General features: G+C 32.3%; 1 protein-coding gene across 1 annotated transcript in view; it reads right to left on the bottom strand.

Annotated features, from left to right (window-relative positions):
* SMCHD1 (structural maintenance of chromosomes flexible hinge domain containing 1) overlaps positions 1 to 22,471 on the bottom strand; it is a 140,625-nt gene that overhangs the window by 8,361 nt on the left and 109,793 nt on the right. The window contains exons 42-45 of the mRNA XM_039845162.1: positions 19,473 to 19,663; positions 17,588 to 17,697; positions 17,251 to 17,321; positions 10,243 to 10,414 (exon numbers count right to left, since the gene is read on the bottom strand). Of these exons, the coding sequence (XP_039701096.1) occupies positions 10,243 to 10,414; positions 17,251 to 17,321; positions 17,588 to 17,697; positions 19,473 to 19,663 (544 nt within the window). The remainder of the gene's footprint in view (positions 1 to 10,242; positions 10,415 to 17,250; positions 17,322 to 17,587; positions 17,698 to 19,472; positions 19,664 to 22,471) is intronic.

Raw genomic sequence — 22,471 nt, 5'->3', positions numbered from 1 at the left:
TAGATCCCAGCACAAGACTGTTGCTTGTTAAATTTTAATTTCCTTCAATTGCTTAACTTTAATAAATTTATTTCTGAGTTTTCTACATAAAAGTGCTCTCTGAATGGGATCACTTACTCAATGTTTACATCCTGTTTGATATTCAATAGTCAATCTGATTCCACATAGACAAATTTGGAGAGTATAAATGCATTAAATACATGCTAGAAAATCACTGCTTCTAACATCACCATTATTGTAAACATGGCTTTCAAAAACACACTTTTGGTAAAATACTTAATTTTCAAAAACTTAACTTGCCTTAAATTATTTGTCTAAAAATGTATTATATTATGCAAAATTGAAACCATCACCTGTATGATTTACTAGAAACTAAATATTAAATACAGTGACTATACTTTAGTCCAGGGATCAGCAAACTATAGTCCATGGGCCAAGAATTCTTTTCATGGTTTTAAATGGTTACATTCTAAATGGTTATATAAATACTTTCATACTACCCTCAATTTTGCCTCTTGGATCACAAAACCTAAAATATTTACTATCTGGCCCTTTGAGATTCTAGTCTCATACAACAAAGATGATCAATATTCATGAGAATGGACATATAAACACCCAAACATTTAGTGAATAAATAGAATAGTTTATATATAAAACTGTGTTAGAAATTAAGAGTCAGAGTACATAGATATAACATGAGTTATAAAATGAGATATTCTATACTTTAAAGGTTAAGAACAGTATTTGAAAAAGAAAACTAACCAGTATTCTGAGAATCTACACTTAGAGTGAGTAAATACACACACATGTATATCTGTGACTATATTCATCATGAATATATTAATATAAATACAAATTCTATATGTATAACTGAGTGATGACAAGGTCTTATGTTCCTTAATTCTTTATGACTTACTGGGAACTCTTAAAGGTATCTGGAAAAGAGGCCGAGTTTCTGGCCTGGTAGTTCTTCCAATTTCATAGTAAAGAAATATTTTCTATGTACATAAAATAACAGTTATTTTATAGGTGAATGAGTTAAAAACTTATGTCTCGACCTCAATGTCAGTGATGCTGCCCTTCTTCACAAGACAACATAAAACTTCAGGTCATTAATGATTAAAATCATATTTCTTAATGTAGTTAGTTATGAGGTTCTTTTACCTTTAAAATACTCAAGAAAGAAGTATATTCGAGGAAGAATCAAAAGATATCTAGAGACAAATGAAAACACAATGACTCAAAAATCTATGAGACACAGCGAAAGCAGTCCTAAGAGGGAAATTTACAGCAATCCAGGCCTACCTCAAGAAATAAGTAAAGGCTCAAATAAACAATCTAATCTTATACTTAAAAGAAAAAAAAGAACAGCAAAAAAGTCCAAAGTGAATAGAAGGAAGGAAAATAAGAGTCTAGAAAAACAATACAAAAGATTAATGAAACCAAGGGCTGGTTCTTTGAAAGGGTAAACAAAACTGACAAACCCTTAACCAGACTCATCCAGGAAAAAAGAGAGAGAACTCAAATAAAATCAGAAATGAAAGGAGAAATAACTATGGACTCCACAGGAATACAAAGGATCATAGGAAAATACTATGAGCAATTATACGCCAACAAATTGGACAATCTGGAAGAAAAGGATACATTCCTAGAAACATACGATCTCCCAAGACTGAGTCAAGAAGAAACAGAAAATCTGAACTGATCGATTACCACAAATGAAATCGAATCGGTAATCGAAAACTTTCCCCAAAACAAAAGTCCTGAACCAGATAGCTTTGTAGGTGAATTTTACCAAACATTCAAAGAAGAATTAACATCCATTCTTCTCAAACTACTCCAAAAAATTCAAGAAGAGAGAAGGCTCTCTAACTCCTTTTATGAGGCCCCACCATTACAACTTGATTCCAAAACCAGAAAAAGACATTACAAAAAAAGAAAACTATAGGCTGATATCTCTTATGAACATTTGATGCAAAAATTCTCAACAAAATATTAGCAAACTGAATTTAGCATTACATTAAAAATATCACACACCATGATCAAGTTGGATTTATTCAGGGATACAAGGTTGGTACACTATCCACAAATCAATTAATGTGATACACTATATTAACACATCGAAAGATAAAAACTATATATCAACAGATGCAGAAAAAGTGTTCAACAAAATCCAGCATCCAGTTATGATAAAAACTCTCAGCAAAGTGGAAATAGAATATACCTCAACATAATAAAGGCCATATATGACAAACCTACAGCCAACATCATACTCAATGGAGAAAGGCTAAAAGCGTTTTCCTTAAGATCAGGAACAAGATAAGAATGCCCCCTTTTACCACAGCAATTAGACAAGAAAGAGAAATAAAAGTATCCAAATTGGAAAGGAACAAGTAAAACTCTCGTTATTTGCAAATGACATACTATCTATAGAGAACCCTAAAGATTCCACCAAAACACTGTTAGAACTGATCAATGAATTCAGTAAAGTAGCAGAATACAAAATAAATAATCATGAAGAGAATCGAAATGGATTAAAGAGTAATATGTAAGACCCTAAACCAAAGAAAACATAGGCAGTAATCTCTCTGATATTGCTACTAGTAATTTATTTTTGAACATATCTCCTCGGGCAAGGGAAACAAATAGGACTTCATCAAATTAAAAGGTTTTGCACAGCAAAGGAAACCATGAACAAAATGAAAAGACAACTGACTGAATATGAGAAGATATTCGGTTATGATACATCTGGTAAGAAGTTAATATCCAAAATATATAAAGAACTCATACAACTCAACAACAAAAAAACCAAACAATCCAATTAAAAAATGCACAGATATTTCTCCAAAGAGGAAATACAGATGGCCAACAGTCACATGAAAAGATGCTCAAGGTCACTAATCATCAGAGAAATGCAAATTAAAACCAAAATGAGATATCAACTTCACACCTGTCAGAATGGCTATCAACAATAAATCAAAGAACAAGTGTTGGCGAGGATGTGGAGAAAAGGGAACCCTCAATACACTGCTGGTGAGACTGCAAATTGGTACAGCCACTATGGAAAACAGTATGGAGGTTTCTCAAAAAATTAAAATGGATATACCTTTTAACCCAGCAATTGCACTCCTGGGTATTTATCCTAAGAAAACCAAAACGATAATTCGCAAAGATCTATGCACCCCTATGTTCATGGCAGTACAATTTACAATAGCCAAGATATGGAAGCGAACTAAATGCCCATCAACAGACGATTGGATAAAGAAGTTATGGTTCATATACATAATGGAATATTACTCAGCCATTAAAAAAAATGAAATCCTACCATTTGCAATGATATGGATGGACCTAGCGGTTATTATGCTGAGTGAAATAAGTCAGACAAAGAGAAATACTATATGATTTCATGTAGCTGCAGAATCTAGGAAAAGAACAAACTAATCAAAAACAGACTCACAAATACAGAGGACAATCTGGTGAGGGCCCCAGGGGAGGGCGGTTGAGGGGCTGGAAGAAAGGGTGAAGGGTTAAAGAAGTACAAATCATTAGTTGATAAACGGTTACAGGGATGGGGAACACGGCATAGAGAATCAGTTAGCATTAATGTAACTGCTGGGTGTAGAACCACAGGAGAGAAACAGTAATCAGGGGGATCGTTTCATAAACTATATAAATATGTAACCAACGTAGTGTATACTTGAAACTAATAAAATTAAAAAAATAAATAAAATATGCAGCCCTAACAGTAGCTTCTATATTTTATTCATAAAATGGACAGTAGCAGCTAAATTTAACATGCCTTATCAACCCTCAAATTTTTGTATATGTAATTTCTATTTATCATGGTGTCTATAAAAAGTCTTTCTTAATTCATTTAATAGAATTTTGCCAAGGAGAAGAATTTGAAATTCGCATTCAATTCTGTTTATAAATAATTTTTGAACTTTTTATATGGTCTGTTGTCTAAATTTTTCAAATATCTGGGGGAAAAAAACGATGAAGCTTTACTATGAAAACAGCAAAATACTTTTAAAACTTAGTTCATATAAAGGGAAGAAAGTTCAAATTACAATGCATTAATTTCTGTATGATACATATATGAAGATAAAGAATATATCTAGGAGAATGACCACATAAGCAAAACTACTAAAAGTAATACAAAAGAACTGAAAGTATATCTGAAGGGCTGTTTGTTATTAGGCAAGTATTTAAGGTTGCCTTTCTCACCACTGGAAGCTTTAAGCAGTTAGATGGGTAGGTAGACTTTACTAAAAATATTTAGGTTTCTTCAAATTTTGTGTTCTACGTGATCCTAAGAACTTCATTGGCAAAAACTGATAGCACTTACGCTTACCAAAAAAATTATGTGAAAAAATATACTTGAATCTCTGCTTTGATTTGTTCCAAAATAATCTACCCAGTGAGAAGAGGAAGGCAAGTTATGAAAGGGGTAGGTATAAATGACATAAAAGTAGCTAGGTGACAGGTCCATGGGAACTCATACTACTACTTGGTTTACTTCCATAATAAAACTAAACAAAATATCCTTGCCCTGAAAACCATGGCACTTAAATAATCTTGTTCAGTATTTCTAAAAACATTAGGAATGGTTTTACTCAAAATAACAATGAAAAAACCAATAAATGGACAGTAATAATTGAGAGGAATTATTTTTTAAAAGTTATTTAAAAAAATAATTATGGACATTGTAGAAGGTAGGATATAGACAGATGAAAGAAAGGAGAGCTGTTAATAGCAAATGAAGAAAGGAACATCTTTTTAAATATCCAATAAGTAATTTATTCTAATAATTTACTCTAAATAAATTAGAGTAATTTATTCTAATAATTTATATTAGAATAATGACACAAGTATAAATAATGTCAAAGCTGACCAGATGTATAATACATATTTGGAATATATGAACATAATAAAAATGTTAATGAGTTTGTTAGTAATATCATGATTATAAGCTATATATTGATTACTTATTGAATAAAGATTTTCCTTTCTTCAGTATCTATTAACAGCTCTCCTTTCTTCTGTCCATATCTTACCATCTACAATGTCCATAATTATTTTTTTAAATAATTTTTTTAAAAGAATTTCTACTTATAAGATCTCTATAGAAAACCTGGGATAATACAGAAAAAAAAGAGGAAAGGTTGGGAAAAAATCAATAGGTCTACCAACTCACTTTTTTCTAGTCTTTTTATTCCATAAGTTTGCAAGTTTAATTTTTAACATGTGTGATACTTGCATATATTTTCTAACCACTTTCCATTTAACACTGTAATAAGCCTTTCCCAGATTATAAATTCAATTGAAGTATTTAATATTTCTAATGTTTTGCTTCAAAAACAAGGCTATAATTTTCACCTAAGTAAAAAGTCTTGTCTGTATTTAGAATTGTTTATTTAGGCATGTTATTAGGCATGTTTCCTAAAAGATCAATTACTGGTTCAAAGAACATGAGTATTAAAAATTAATAATTTTTCTAATTATGAAAGTGACATAGTATTCACTGAGGCAGAGCTGGAAAAATATATAGATAAGGATAACAGAGAAAAAATGATCTCAATTATGTAATCCTGAAATAAAGAAGACAATTTTCTTTCTACTTCTTTTTTTCTTTCTACTCTTTTGCTTCACTGTGCGAATGAATACCTACACTGTCCTGAACTTGAGAGAGTTATCTAACCTTTCTGAGCCTCATCTTCCTCATCTGTAAATGAAAGCATTCAAGTGACAAGCTTAACAAACTATTCGGTAATAAGTTAAGATTTCAAATATTAACTATTATTATTACATTGAAAATTGCTAATTCATGTCATCTACCCACTTTTCTATTACTCTTTGCTTTTTTTTGATTTTTAAAGATTGTTTTTAATAATAAGGCTATAATGCCTTTGCCTATCATATGTTGCATTTTTCCCCTTAGTTTGTTATTTATCTTTCTATTTTCTTCATGGTGCTTTAAAATTTTATGTAAACTTAAAAAAATTAACTATAAAATATTGTATTTTCTCACTTCTTACAGTATTTTAGATAGGGTGATCAGGGAAGTTCTCTCTGAAGGTGTGACAGAGTACAGAACTGAAAAGAAAAGAAGCAAGTCATGCAAACGTCTGGGGTAAAATTGCTGAAGGTAAAAAAGGAACATTAAAATAAACTCTTCCTTTCAATATTAAGCTTTCTTATTTCTATTTAGCTGTGTCAAGAACTCCTTGAACCCAGCTGAAGAGTAGTTAATAGTTTTCTTTTGATGTGCTATTTTTGGAAATAGGTTTGTTACTAGTTTCATAAAGTGATCTGTATTTTCCATATTTATCTATATTCTGGAATGATTTATATTTAAAATAAAAAAAGGCCTATAGGATGGAGTTAACTTTTTGAACACTTCCTCATGTAATGGTCTATATAAGTATCCTGCCTTATTTAAATCAATTTTGTTCATTTGCAATTTTCTAGAACTTAGCCCCTTTTATTTGGAGATGTTAAATAAATGTATTTATAACATTATCAAAACCTAAGAAACCTCTATGCCTGAATGTATCCTGTGAGCCATTATTCCTTTAATATTAGTTTTTGCCCAAAGACCATCTCTAGAAATTATATATTCAATGAAAGAGTTTTCTTTTTCCTAATTCATTTGCTTGTACTTGTTTCTTAAAATGTACTTTTTTTCTCCTGTCATTTGAGTGGATTATTTTCCTTCTCATTTAATAATAAAAGCATTAAGCTTTAGACTACATTTTATTTCAACTGTCTTCATGTCGCCTACATCTAATTTGTAATGCTTAATTCTTCAAGAATACTCTTTAATATTTAAACTTTTTTTTTTTTTTTGACAAAATAGTTGTTTCTGAATGTCCACTATTTGGAGTTAGTTTGGGAGGAAAAGAATACATTAATTTTAATTCTGTTACATTATGTCACAAAATGTATCCTAAGTAAATTTTAATTTTTATAATTTGTAGTCTCATTGTAGCTGATTAGCACAGTGATCAACTAAAATTATGACCAATTTTTGTGACATAGTCTATAAACATCTAAGAAGCTACTGGTATTACAATTTGTTCTTTGACTAATGACCTGTCATTGAATAATAGTTTCTCACAACAATGTTTCTATCTTTGTGTTATGAACAGTTTTAAGAATTTTTATTCTGTAACTTATTACATCAAGTTTATTAACTTTTATGCATCTAGTATGGAATATATTTTTTATCAAAATGAATTTATCTTTGTCCTTTCAGTGCCTTTGTCTTGAACTTAATTTTGGCATTAATATTTCTATTTAATGTTTACATTACATTTTTGTTAATTTAAGATTTTTACCTTGTAGTATTTTGTTTAGAAGGGTATTTCTTGTAAGGAACATAAAGTGCTGTCATGGAGAGACACAACTTTTAACGGATTCCTATTCTAGTTTATTGACTATGTAGCTAAGTACTCAATAAATGCCAGCTATTTTTATATACCCTGAAACTAGATTTTTAAAATTTAAGTCTTTGCTTTTTAATAAAAGAACTCAATGTATTTACATGTTATCCAAGGTATTATTTCTAATCATTTTATAATATGTACTCATTTTTTCCTTCTGTTTTATGCTCTGATTTACTCTTATATCACATACAAAATATGCAAACACTGTGTAGGCAGAATTATTTAGAAGACAAACACTCTGCTTTCAATTGTGCGAGTATAGACAATTTTTGTGGTGGTAGTCTAGTTGAAAATTGCTTTTCCTCTGCAAACGTCCCACGATACACAAGGAGGAGGTTCCTCAAAGCTCTTTTCTATTCTATCTGATCATTACTATGGCTGGCTGATTCAGAAGAGAAAGCTTCTCCCAGGAGTTGTAGGATCTGAGTTCTGTTAAAAGATGCACTCCAGGATGAAGGTTACACTCAAGGTTGCTAAATGTCCCAGAGCCATTCTTGCTTTTGTCTTGGCTGTTTCTACTCTCCTTTGAATCTGTGATTTCTTCCAATTTTTCCCAACACAGTACTGTTTTGCTTAAAGTGGTCAAGGCTGACAGCTATTGCCTACAATCGAAAATACTTTATGCATATCAGTAATCTTAAAGTGTCTCATTTTTTTAAAAACCGTCTTTCTAATATTTGAGTTCTTATCGGTGAATCATTAGTCTCTTTATGGTACTTAAAAAGTTCTACAGGTAATTCTTATTGTTTGGAAACACTGCAATAAAGTGTAGTGCTAGAGTGATAAGGGTTGAGGCTTTTTATGTTAATTCACTACTCCAGTCTGAATTGTTTTTTTTGATTTCTTATTGGTTTGTTTAGATGTTCATTTACTATCTATAAAGATTTCTGAATGCATTTACTGCCATCATTACCAGAAGTATGAACCTTTATATATATATAATTTAATTTTCTGTATATTGATGTTCTAACATCTTAAAAAACCTTGCTGGCTGGAGAGATACTGCTCCTCCCAGAGATAGCAAAGGCCCCAACATGTCTTTGATATGCTAACTAACCAATTTTGAGCAAAACCTCCTTTATCTGGCCTGTGCACAGCAAGAAGTAATATTTTTCTGCCTTAATCATCTCAGGGCCAGGTACCAGCAAAGTAGCAAGAGACCTCTCAAAGCCTGTTGAAATTATTCAAAATAATCAATCCTAAATTGTTTAACCTATTTATGCCTTACCTTTCCTGCAAAAACCCTAATAAAGGTTGTGGCCTAAGCACTATTCTTCCTCCTGTCTTCTGCCTCCTGACCACCCTGGTGTTTTTCAATGTAGCCCTGTAAGGTATACGTGGTGCCTCCTGTCTCTAGGACCTGTGAATATAATAAACTTTATTTTCCTGAGCCTTCCTGTGTCTTAAAATGTGGTATATTTACACAATGGAATACTATCCTACAATGTATATGAACTTCAATTATACACATAGTGCTGAATGAATAAAGCCAGACATACACAAGAGTATGCACTGCATGATTTCATTTACATAAAGTACGAAAATGAACAAAACTAATCTATGCTGTTTTTAGTCAAGAAGGTTGTTAGCCTTTGGAAACGAGGTTAGGCAGTGAATGGAAGAGGGCATGAGAAAACATATGTGGTGCTGATAATGTTCCACATCCAGGGGCAGTGTTCATCTTGTGAAAATTTATCAAGCTGTATGTTTATGAAATGTGTGTTTCTATATGTATATTATTCTTTAATAAAAGTTAACAAAATGTGGTATATACACACAACAGATATTATTAATTATTAAAAAGAAAGGGTGTTCTGACATATGCTATAACACAGATACACCTGGAAGACATGCTAAATGAAATAAACCAGTCCCAAAAGGATGAATGCTGTATGATTTCATTCATATAATGTGCTGAGAATACTCAAATTCAGAGGCAGAAAGTAGAATGGTGGTTGCCAGAGGGAAGAGGGAATGAGCAGCTGCTGTTAATATGGGTACAGTTTCAGTTCTGCAAAATGACAAGAGTTTTGGAGACTGGTTGCACAACAATATGAATGTACTTAACACTATTGAACTGTACATTTAGAAATGGTTAAGTTGATAAATTTTCTATTCTATGTATTTACCATAATTTATCATTAAAAATGTTAACAATAAACTGGTTTTTGCTGAAAAACTAAGCAGATATTCAAGCATATTACAACTATATAAAATTAAGCACAAATAGTCTCTAAAGGTCTATAGGGGACCTCTTGTAAAAGTACAGGTGACCCTTGAACAACACAGGGGGTTCAGGGAGCTGACCAATCCCACTCCCTGATCCTTGTGGATACCAAAATCCACAGATGCTCAAGTACCTTATATAACATGGTATAGAATAACGCATATAGTCAGTCTTCCACATCCACAGATTCCCAACTGCAGATCAAAAATACTGTTTTCAATCCATGGTTGGTTGGATTCAAGGATGCAAAACGTGGGGATATGAAGGGCCAACTATATATTTACTAAAAAAAAAAAAAAAAAAAAATCCACGTATAAATGGACTAGCACAGTTCAAATCTGTACTGTTCAAGGGTCAACTGTACACACACTTCAGAGCTTAGATGTAGAAACAATTCTGTTGGCAGCCTACAGAAAGTAAAATGGGGTGAGGTCTCACATCACAAACAAAAACATCTTATTCATATTTGTTACTGGTTAATTTTTCATGTTAGAATATTAATACGCAAGTCCCCAAAAAAGGATAAAAATCAAATGAAAAACTTATTTAAGTACTTATTCAACTTACCTATTTGTTCCCCTAAGACCAGGCACTGTTTTGGTACTGGGGCTCCAAATACCATTCCCCGAAGTTTGTCCATTGGAGGAGCTTTATTCTGAAGGCCCCCGAACTTTCCATTGCTTCGAATTCGATCTCCATCTCTGGTGAGCAGTGTAGGACAATGTGTAATTTTAACAACCTAAAGTAAACAGATTATTAGTGAGTCTATAAAACTCATTTCAATTGTTCTATGAAAGGGGAAATCATTTAAAGGTTCTGAAATTAGAAATGACATGATCATACTAGTATTTTCACAAAATAAGCCAGTGCCCTATAATGAACAGAGGCTCGTGGACATGGACAATAGACTAGGGGTTATCAGAGGGTGGGGAGGGGGAGGTAAATGGGTAAAAGGGGTCAAATATGCAGTGACAGAAAGAAATCTAACTATGGGTGGTGAACACACAATACAATATGTATATATCTTACTGCTAAATTGTATACCTGAAACTTAATGGATTTCATTAATTATTATCATCATAAAAAAAAAAAGATGAACTGAGGGAAAGAAACAGAAAGAGGGAGATGAACTAGACTAATTCTCAAGTGTTAGTCTAAACTAGAATAGTGACAACACAAATTTAAAAAAAATAAATTGACACCTTGACTTATAAGAGGAAGAGAGGGAAAAGCCAGTGGTCTGCTTCTGAAAGTCATTTCAGGATCAAGGTAGCATTACTAGCTCAGTTTCTTTCTACTAGATACAAATTTTCCAGATGACTGAAGAACAGCATAGTGAGAATATTACACTGAAGAAAATACAGACTGAAAAGCATAGGGCTGAAACTTCAGAGGACAATACTACAATTTCAATTGTGGGAAATTTGTGGGAAGTAAAAGAGCTAGTATGTGAGAGTTGGGGGAACTAGAATTATATAGTAAAACCTAAGTCACGAAAAGAAGTAGGTAGAGTCAGTCACAAATTAAATTCTTCAGAGAAGTGAGAGAATAAGACACTAGATTTAGATTTCATGATCTTTAATGTTCATGAAAGAATATTCTTTCAAAAAAGGGTTAGGAAAAAAATAAAATGTTCAACTTCTCTTGGTAACCAAAGAGGTAGAATTCAAATTGAGATACTTTCACTAATCAAAATGTTAAATGTACATATGCATATATGTGTGCACACGTCCACACACACACCACACCACACATATCACTGAATATTGGGAGAGCTATGGTGAAAAGGTCTTATACTAATCTGCTCTGGGACAACCATTCTCAAAGGAAATGTGACAAGTGTTAAAAAGCTTAAATTTTGCATGACCCAGCAATTTCGCTTCTAAAAATAATCACAAGTGTAAACAATGTGCCCTGAAACATTATTTTAATAATGAAAAATATGAAACTTACAAGCATCAGTAAGTTACATAAATGAAATCTGCACAATGAAACAGAATTCATACATTATAACTTAATGTAAAAATACCTATGCTAATCTAATATTGAGGGTTAAACAGTCTGATTTATAAAAATAAATTTAAATGAAACTTGATATTTTAAAAACGAAAAATAGGTCATGCAATAGAAAAAATCATAACTAGTAGTTACTCTTTTAAAATAATTATAGGGGTACTTTACAGATTTTTCCCATCAAACTGGATACCTTAAAAAATTTAAATGTAATAAGATGCCTATTTGAAGAAAATCTGTAGTGAATTTTTTGGTAAAATGAACCTTTTAGTAAAACAAAGAATAACACCTTACTTTCAGTTTGGATTTATATGTTTTCTAAAAGTGAACATTAAGAAAACAAACTGGATTCATGAACTATCAGGATTCAGAAAATGTTTTTAAGGATTTGATGCCATCTTAAATAATAAACACACTCAAATTTAAGACTTGTTTATTCTCTTGTTAACAGACTGACAATAATGCCTCAGGTTGAAAGGAGAGTTTGGTTTCCCTTTTACAACAATTCTTCAAATATTATTTTTATAAAGTTTTTCAATGTTCAAAGTATCTTTCAATCTTGCGATTCTACCCCACTAAGCTCTCTATTAAGACAAAAAAAGTAATGACAGTTTTTGCAAATTCAGTGAGTGAACAACAGCCCTATAGCTCTGGGAAATACTTACTCACAACCACTGTAGGGACTAGCAAGGAGTGGAATAAACAAAGGGTTAAAGTAGGATAAATGACATGAAGAATTTAGGCAGAGAAAACAATAACAAAGACTACTGAAACCTAACAATGTCACTAAGGGATGTCTTAAAAGTCTCTTCTCAGGAGAGCTTTAAAATAATATTTAATTGATGGAATTACATATGACTTCAAGTGTTCAAAATTTTGGAAGAAATCAGTATGTATTATACCAATTATGAGGAACATATACTGCACCTGCTTTTGTCACATATGCTCTACTTCTATTATTAAATTTACTGAGGTGACATTGGTTAATATATGTAGGTTTCAAGTGTACAATTCACTAATACATATGTATACTGCATTGTATGTTCACCAAAGTTAAATCTCCTTCTATTACCATATATTTGCTCCCCTTTAACCTCATCTACTTTCTCCTCCCTCTCTTTTCCCTCTGGTAACCAATAAATCATTGTGTCTGAGTTTTTGTTTGTCTTGTTCATTTGTTGCTTTCAGTTTTATATCCCACATATGAGTGAAATCACATGGTTCTCAACTTTTTCTGATTTATTTCGCTTAGCATGACAATCTCAAGATCCATCCATGTTGTCGCAAATGGCAGCATTTCATTTTTTTTTTTTTTTTATGGCTGAGTAATGAAAACAACTAAAGTATTCTCTGATAGATGATTGGACAAAAAAGATGTGGTACGTATATACAATGGAATATTGCTTTACTGCTTTTTATAAAACTATGGGTTGGTGTCTTTCATCAGTTCTAAAGAGTTTTCAGGCATTAGTTCTTCAAATATTGCCTATGATTCCCTTCCCCTTCTCCCCTTGGCACTATAATTAGACTTTTTTTTTTCCTTTTGAGATTTTTCTCATTCTATCTTCCAGCCTCTCAAACTCTTTCTCTTACATTCCTTCTCTCTGGGCTGCAGTCTGGATAACTTTTTTTTTTACCTATTTCTCAATTAATTAATTCTCTCTTAAGCTGTTAAACCGGTCCGGTGAGTATTTATTATATATTTTTTATTTTTAGAAGTTCTATTTGATCTTTAAATTGAATTGTTCTTTCTTCATTTTCAACATTTTCATTTTTGAACTATATTAAACATACTTAGAAATACTTGCTCTTATATTCAACATGGAAGTCTTTTCAGTTTTAAGATAAAGGTGAATTCTTCCAAAGAGAATCTGTGTTTCCTCTATCAGATATCTAAGGATACTACCAGTCCAGCAACATAGGAAACCAAACATTTATCTTGACATTTTTCAGACAAGTATTATGCATGCAGACTACAAACAGACATGAGGGCCAATTTGTTTATACTGATGAATTCTCTAGGAAAGCAATTTAATATTTTTTTCTTTTCTACTTAATGCCAAGGTTCAAAAAAGGCAATTTTCTGGCAGTCTCCAGAGGTACTTGGATTTGAGATGGAAATGGCAGATATATTGCTTTGTTCACTCTTACACTAAGGTTTAGTCCTTTGGGGGTTCCAGTTTACTAGCATAGGGTCTTCTATCAGATTCTCTACTTTGGTTAAAGACCTGGTTTTTATCTTCTACCTTCTGAGCCTCTCAAGGGAGTGAAAATTGATGCTCAAGTTCAATTAGTTTGACAAATGTTCTCAAGGCAAAATATGGCTTTAAGTGTTCTGTTTATCTCTGGGTTCCCACCTTCACTTAGAATCTTTACTTTATTGCTAGTTCACGAATTAAGGTATATATCTTAATGATATATAGCCAGAAATAACCTTTTGATATAGCCTTTTAATTTCTGCTGGAGTTTCCTCTGGCTATCTGAGTTGTCTAGTCTATCTCTGTATAACCCTTAGTGCCTAGCACTCTGCCTAGTAGTGTACTGGAGGTAGCATTTACCAAGTCATGAGAGCTAGGTCTACCGTATGCTTCATTCAATGACTGCACATAGGCAGCTGGAAATCAGCTATGATATAAGCATTTACACCAAGGGGACTGGCAAAAGCTGCAAATCAGGGTCCTACCACCCCATGTCCAGAGAGCTCAACATTTAATAGCATACCACTGTCTTAACACTGTGGATGTACAAATATCTGACAGCACTAGAATCTTCCAGTTATTACCCAATTTGTTAATTCTATTCTCCCCAGAAAGCTTCTTATCTTCTAACAGATTCCATGTTGTCAAAACATTTAGTGGGTATGGTTTCTATTCCATAATTCATGACATATAAACTTGCTAATCACTACCAGAATATAGCAGCTTCCCTATCCATAACTGTTTTCTGGTATATTATAGCCATTATTACGTTCACGAGGAATCATTCGTGAAGATGCCAAAGACTAATCCCCAACTAGTTGTGTAATTTTCAATAATCTCTCATTTAGCTCTCCTATATTCAAGATACATTTATTACTTCTTAATTAAGCCCAAAGAAAAACTGCTCTGACTAGTTCTAGTTCTGCCATGAATTAGTAGCATGGACTGGTACAGATGTACTATTTGTTTAGCTTAAAGTTGCTCATCTAGAAAGTGAGATTAGAGGGTCTCTAAGGCACCCATGATTCTAGATACACTGTTTATAGATACTGACTCATATTTTAAACTGTTTTTTTCTTATATAACCACATTCTTACTCATTTTCAGTTATACTAATTTACAAGCCTATATTTTCCATATATATTTATCAACTAGTATTTCCAAGCCCCTTATACTTATGAAATTTAATACTTCTTGTGTGTCAAAGAATTCAAGATTTATCCAAAGAGAACTTTTATTATTAAAATTTTACCACACCTAGGCTCTTTGCTAAATGCTTTATATGTATCATTCAATTTTGACAACAGCCCTCTGAATGACCCTACTTCAGAGTAGACTTTTTATAAGTAAAACTTAAAAGTAATATAGAAGTGATAATCCTTCTTAATATAGCCAACAGTATACAACCCATTTTTCCAGTTTGTTGAAAGTACATAACCTTACTTTTCATTCCCTTATACATTATAATTTTGCAAATTTTCAATATATTGTGTACATCTTCCTTTTTAGAACATATAAATCTATTATATTCTTTTAAATAGCAACACGCTACTCTATAATTACTTTAATGAAGTTATCCAACCCTGACTGATGGACATTTACACCGTTTCCAAAGTTTTCCATTACAAATTCTTTAATATTCACATGAATATTCTTGCACACCTGTCTTATACTTGTGGGAGTATGTCTGTCAGATAAATTATCTTAATATTCTGTGATTGTATAAAGATTGCTGCAAATCTTTGCTCCTTCTCCCATGAAGAGAGAGTCTACTCTCACCTTCTGATCCCCTGCTTTGGATCTGGGCTGGCCATATTTCGACCAATCAAATGTACTTTCCAAGGCTGAGACTTAAGAGACCCTCAGCATCTGCCTTCACTGCTTGGAACATCCTTTTTGGAACCCAGATGCCATTCTGAAAAAGCCCAAGTAGTCACAGAAGAGGCTCATGTGGAGAGATCCAAATCTGCCAGCCTACAGCCCCAGTGGAGTGCCTAGCCACAGCCAGTATCAATAAGCCAGTATGAGTGGGAGATAAACTAAAGTAGGAACTAATTTCAAGAAAATTAATAATAAAGAAATAAAAAATAATCTCAAGGAAATATTTCTAACCCAGGGCTTGCTGGGTAGGAAAATTGTTTTTCATTTATGGCCTGTTCAGCAAACAAAATATTGTTGAAAAAGATATGGAGAATCTCGGGATAAGATCAAATTCAATGCACAACCAGTAAAATGTGGTCTCAGAGTCAAAAATCAAGTCGAGGATATCCCTTTATTAAGACCTCAGATTTAAGGCACTGCTTCCTAGATCTTGTAGGTAAATGAAAGGGCTTCTAAAAATCTTAATGGCATTATCTCACAGCACTCTGGGGTGAAGTGTATGTGAGAACAATAACCCCGGCAGACTGCACGAGCTGAGCCTCTGGCCTCCTCCAGTTGAATTCCCAGATGGCAACCAGCACCAACTGCCAGTGTGTGAGTAAGTCATTTTAGAGTTCCACAATCCCAAATGCAACTAGCTAACACTGATGCTAATAGTACTTGAAGAAACCCACAGAGATATGAGAACTAGTATGTTGTTATGTTAAAAACCACTAACTTTTGGTGTGTTTGTTATATAGCATAGATGACTGAAACGTTTATATTGCCAAATTATGCCTTCAAAGGTCTTATGGGTTAAACTGTGTCCCTCAAAATTCTTATGTTGAAGTTCTAACTCCCAGTTCCTCAGAATGTGACATTATTTGAAGACAGGGTCTTTACAGAAGTAATAAAGTTAAAATGAGGTAATTAGGTTGGGCCCGAATCCAGTAAGTAGTGTACTTATAAGAAAGGGACACAGTTATGCACAGATGTGAACAGAAGATGACCATCTGCAATCCAAGGATAGAGGCCTGGAACACATCCTTCTCTCACAGACCTCAGAAAAAATGGACCTTGCCCAAACCTTAAACTGGATTTCAAGCCTTTGGAACTGAAAGGCAAAAGTACCAGTCTGTGGTACTTTGTTACAGCAGCCCTAACAACTAATCAACAAGGGTGACATAAAATTACATTTCCACCAACATTATCTAGGAGTACTCTTTTTCCAATACCATCATCAATAACAGATACTAGTTTTGAGTTCCGGATAATTTCATAGCTCAAAAATATGTCTCATTTTAATTTGCAGGTTGGCCTATTTATTCATATATTTTGCCCAATTTTATATTGCTTATCAGCATGTAAGTTAATTTTGACAAAGTTAGTCATTTGCATATGTATCATAAAATGAAATTATTTCTATATAGGTCTCTAATATATTAAAATTTTAAAATACACATTAAAATAGAGCTACAAATTAGGAAAGAATTCAAATACGTACCTCTTTTCTATAATGATTGGCAGCATCCAAATTGTCCAAAATAATGGTGTCTCCTAACAGCATACCAAATACTAAAAAATTAAATACATTTTTTAAATTATGACATCTTCTTTGGTCATGTTAAAATATTAACATACACTGAAAATTTTTCTTACAAAAAATGTTAACATTAGAATTTTATTCAACATTTTAAGAGGAAAAAATGAGAATGAAATAGTAATAAAACTGTCACTTATAAACTAAATAAGAACATAATAAATTCCATAATCAGTAATTTATGTATCTGGATCACAAATGTAACATCTATATAAAATAAAGTCAGCATGACTCCCTTTACCTGTTTCACAATGTTCTATGTTATCTGGAAATGTTAACAAATCTCGGGCAAAGACTGGATCTCCAATGGGTTTAAAGTATAATTTTCCATTTCGGTAATGAGGTAGAGGTCTGAACAAAAAGAAATTTTTTAAAAAGTAAATAAAAAACACATATAACTTTTTAATTAGAAAATATATAAAAGACATGAATATTTTGTAATTACTGTGATCATTTAATCATCTCCCTATCCACAAGGGAAACTCTTAAATGATTAACTATTATGCCCTTAGAAATGAAAACAAACAATATTTACCATACAAAAATATCTACGTAGTTTTATCTGTACTACTACCCTTAATGAATGATATAACTGTGTCATGGGGAGAGGGACGCTAGAATGGAAGGGGCAAGGCCCAACACTGAGACACATATGAGGTAGCTCCTCAGTATCCTGGCTCTATCCTTCTCACACAACATACAGAATGAACAACTGAAGCCCACAGGTAATAATGAGATCCAAGAGATGAAGGTTGACTGAGGTTTCAGGGCCTTGCCTTTTCACATAGTATAGCTTTTCCCAATCTTGAAGGTAGGAGGGTGGCTCCAGAAGCTAGTTAACTCAATCCCAGTAAGAGGTACAATACCAGAAATAGCATAACTATTCTAGATCAAACATCAGCCCTAAATACCAAATTCACACTTTCCCTAAATCAAGTATTCTTGATTTGGTCTTCAGGGATTATGGATGTAAGAGAAGACCCTCCTGGAGGGAAAATTAGTCTCTCATAAAAAGTATGACCCTTATCAACACAGTAATTATAATCCAACAGGATTTCCCATGTTGTTTAAAATAAGTACTAATAGCAGGGTGAGAGATTTTAGAAGCAGATGAGTTCAAATTCCAATTGTTTCCTTAATCTATTTCAGATTACAAAATGAAATGTCAGTTTAATAACATAGCAGACTCTTAATGAGTTATCACTCTCCTTAAAGTCTCTATTCTTACCCAATTGTAGGCCTTGCAGAGCTTTGTTTAGGAATCTGAGAAAAGTACTGGTCAATCCTGTTATATATTTTAATTTTTTTGTTTTGTTACAATTTTCTTCCAGTCTTTTATTTTTTTTATGGGATATACAAAAATAGTTTTAGTTTTCTTCATTAAAAACAAGCAAAGACGACTTTAACTAACCTTATTTAAAAACAGACAGGAAATGAACTTAGTTTACTATTCTGTCTTCCAGTCTTTTAAAGTGAATTTTAGAAAATAGTCGAACTCAGAGTACACATAATATATTTTAAAATTTAGATTAAAAATACTTAATAGGTTTGGTTATTCCCTAAAAACATATTTAAAACATAAATAAATAATTACCCAATGAAATCAGATTTATATTAAAATAAGAATGAAACATCCTAATTAGATGGTCTCTTACATTTCAACTTTGCTATTGGCAGTTCCAATAGAGATCTTCTCTACCTGAATGATGGCTGCTTATTTTCATATTACATAAATAGGACAAAAAACATGCATCTATACCCTTATTCCAAATAAAGCAATTTCATATCGTTAATGATAATGAAATCTTCCCATCTTTGCTGTGGCAAAAACCAAAAATTTGCTTTGGGTTTGTGTGTGCATGTGCTTGTAAGTGTTGCAAATATACAAATAACATTTAATTGGCAAATTAAACATGGCCAGCATATATAATTGAATATACTTCGATACTGGTCTTAATGAAGTATACACACTTGTAATAAAGATGAAGATAAAAATAATGTAGATAATTTGAGTCATTTCTTGGTTTGTATTAGGTATTCGTTAGAGAAATCATCTTTAAATTCAGCACTTCGATAAAAAAGAAAAGATATTTCAGAAAAAATCATTACTTCTATTTTTTTCTAACCTTTTCCAGTCTGGAAGAGTCTTCTTGTAAATAGAATCAAGGGGCAACACCTGCTGACGACCTTGAGTTTCATCATAGATACGACGCGCAGCATCAGTGGTCAGGGTGACAACACAATCCATATCACTTGCCAGATGCCAGGAAATAACCATTGCAGCTCTATCATCTTCGATTTGTGCCAGATGTGCAATCTGTAACCCATTTTTAAAAATCAAATATAAAACTCTAAATATATAAAAAATTTGATAGTAAATATTTTAAAAGTCCAAGTCCAAACAGCAAAAACACTTCATTGAAATGCATGAATTAAAAATTATCAAACTGTAAAAACTTACTGGCTTGAATCTTAAACTGTCTATTCGGCTGTTAAATTTTGGAAAAACTGTTCCACAGATTAAACTCCAATAAATTTTGCAAATGAGCAAATACAAATATTTGGAATATCAACAGCTAATTACTGAGGCACATTTTTCACATTTAATATCCCTATTATTGGGATGTATCTTAAGTAATCATAAAATATATTTAAATAATATACACATGCAATAAATGAAGTTTTAAGACTCAAGTAAACATAAATGTAATTACATAACATATCCTTCTAAGTAGATATTTTATTCCAATACCATAGTATTTCTTTCAGAAAACAAATCTAAATGTTACAAATAAGAATCATTTCTTCTGCTTCTAAGAACACTTTTGGTGCTTAGGATAGTCACTTTCCTATTTACAAATACTTTAGTCAGAAGCATTCTTTTTTTTTTTTTTTTAAAATGCCCCTCACTCAGAAGCATTTTTCCTCAAAGTCCAAGGTTGGACTTTTGTAGTCAGTTTTCAAAACCTCATTCATTGCACTGGTATGGTCACATCTACCCTTTATCCTTACCTGAAATGGTGGCAAAAATCTGCCCTAGCAAGAAGAAAGTTGTGTGTTACTGTTAGAAATATCATAATGTCAATTTGTATGCCAATTCTCTTGAACTTTGTAGAAGGTAAGAAAACAGACATGCAGGGAAACTAGCACATGTAAATGCAGATAAAAATTGTTCTAGCAAACGAAGGAAGAATTAGTAGAGGCAAATCAAATTAAGTGATCTCATTCTATTTTGACCACAAGTACTAGGAGAGGTGTCCATTTTATGATTATTCACAAGCACCCTAATCTTATAATGGGGTAATTAATTCTAAGTGAAGATATGATTGAAAGCTCTCACTAAACTCCTTAATGCTATATTTTCTCCTTAAACTTTCAGGTGATACAAAGCATAGACAGTATTTTCTTTTTTTTTTTTCCCAAAATCCTTTTAAAGACATAAACTCACTTTTTTAAAACTTGTGTACCACATACAGTTTTTGGTTCATTTAGCTTTACCTTTTCAGTTTTGAGTCTACCCTAGCCATTTTTATGGATGTTACTCAATTCCTCCTCAGGGATGAATGGCTCTTTAAAAAAAATATATATATGGGATTTCAAGATATCTGCAGTTAAGAGGGCAGCATCCAATTACTGGCGGTATTCACCATGTTAAAAACACATTGTAAAGCTTTTGTTCCCTACTATATTCCACACTTATTAATTCTAGTTTTAGGATAAATGCCAGGAAGAATTTTTTTTAAAGAAATCAAGGAAGAAAATTAAGCATGATTGAAAAAGTTCCTCTTGCTGCTTAGGAGAGGGTTTGTACTTCTGAGAAGACAGGGGAGAAACTATACCAAAAGAGATTTCAAGGGTTTCCCTCTGATTTTCAAGACATATGATGAGAAATATGTGAATAAAAGACGTACAAATATATTTCATCTGCTAAAATTTATTTTATACTTTGGTAAAACTCTTACATATTGCACAAGAATTTTATATGAAGCGAGCACTGAATGTGGAATGTTAGTACCCGAAATGAGACTATTATAATCAATATGCTTAGACTCATAGGACTGCTTCTTTCTATAAAGACTGCTTCTTTCTATAAATTCTATAAATTGGTTCTAAGGAATAGCAATTTAAAAAATTATAAATTAGCATCTTGTTTTCCAGTTTATAAGTTTAAATTATTAATTTTTCAATTTTCATATTTGAAGTTTGGATAATAATGTAACATGTTTCTGGTAGAAAACACTGGTACACACTTTTAGAGTAACCATTACCTCCTATTTTCAGTATGTAGTTTGCTTGTAATGTTAAGGAACCATTTATAAAGAAACTACCAAGGACTTCAGAATCAGAGACTTTGGTTTATGTTTAAGTTCTGCCTCTTACTAATTATATATTAACAAGTTCTCTGAACCTCAATTACCTCATATAAAAGCTGGAAATACTAAAAAAGTTCACAGAGTGGTTGTGAAAGAATGATGTATAAAGACAATATAGATTAATGATAAACAGTACAGACTTTGGAGTCAGACTGCCTGGGTTTGAATCCTGGCTTGCCATTTGCTTGCTATGTGGCCTTGAGCAAGTCTTTTTTAATCCCTCTATACTTCAGTTTCAGTTTCCTCAATTTTAAAACAGAGGTAAAAGCAGAAAGCCAAGATGTGTATTAAATGTAAAAGTTTAACAAGTAAACCACACATACATATACCACAAAACTTCACACCATTAAAAATTGAAGATGTTCTATAATAAAACTTTCTATAAAATAGAATGCTCAGGACTAAATATTGGAAGGAAAAAAAATGAAAACATAATTCATTTGACAAAAAGTAGAACCTAAGAGGGAAGAAACAGAAAATAAGGAAAAATGGCATTCTCTTGGCAGTAAACAATGTATGAAGTTTCTTGTTTGTTCTTACTGTTCATTCTTTTCTTTTTTGACACCCCCTCCCATTCCTTATGGTTTATTCTTAAGTTCTAGGAGCATTCCAGAATTCATTTTCCAACAACATTCGATTCAACACTCAAAAATTCTGATCTCTCTTCTGTTGTCTCACCAAAGTCTGAGTCACATGGAAAGGTTTTGGCTACCTATAAAGCCATATGACATAAAAGCATCTCTAAGTAGGAA

The sequence above is a fragment of the Pteropus medius genome, unplaced genomic scaffold, assembly GCF_902729225.1.
Source record: "Pteropus medius unplaced genomic scaffold, Ma_sr-lr_union100, whole genome shotgun sequence".
NCBI lineage: Eukaryota > Metazoa > Chordata > Mammalia > Chiroptera > Pteropodidae > Pteropus > Pteropus medius.
This window is presented reverse-complemented; position numbering and strand designations above follow the sequence as displayed.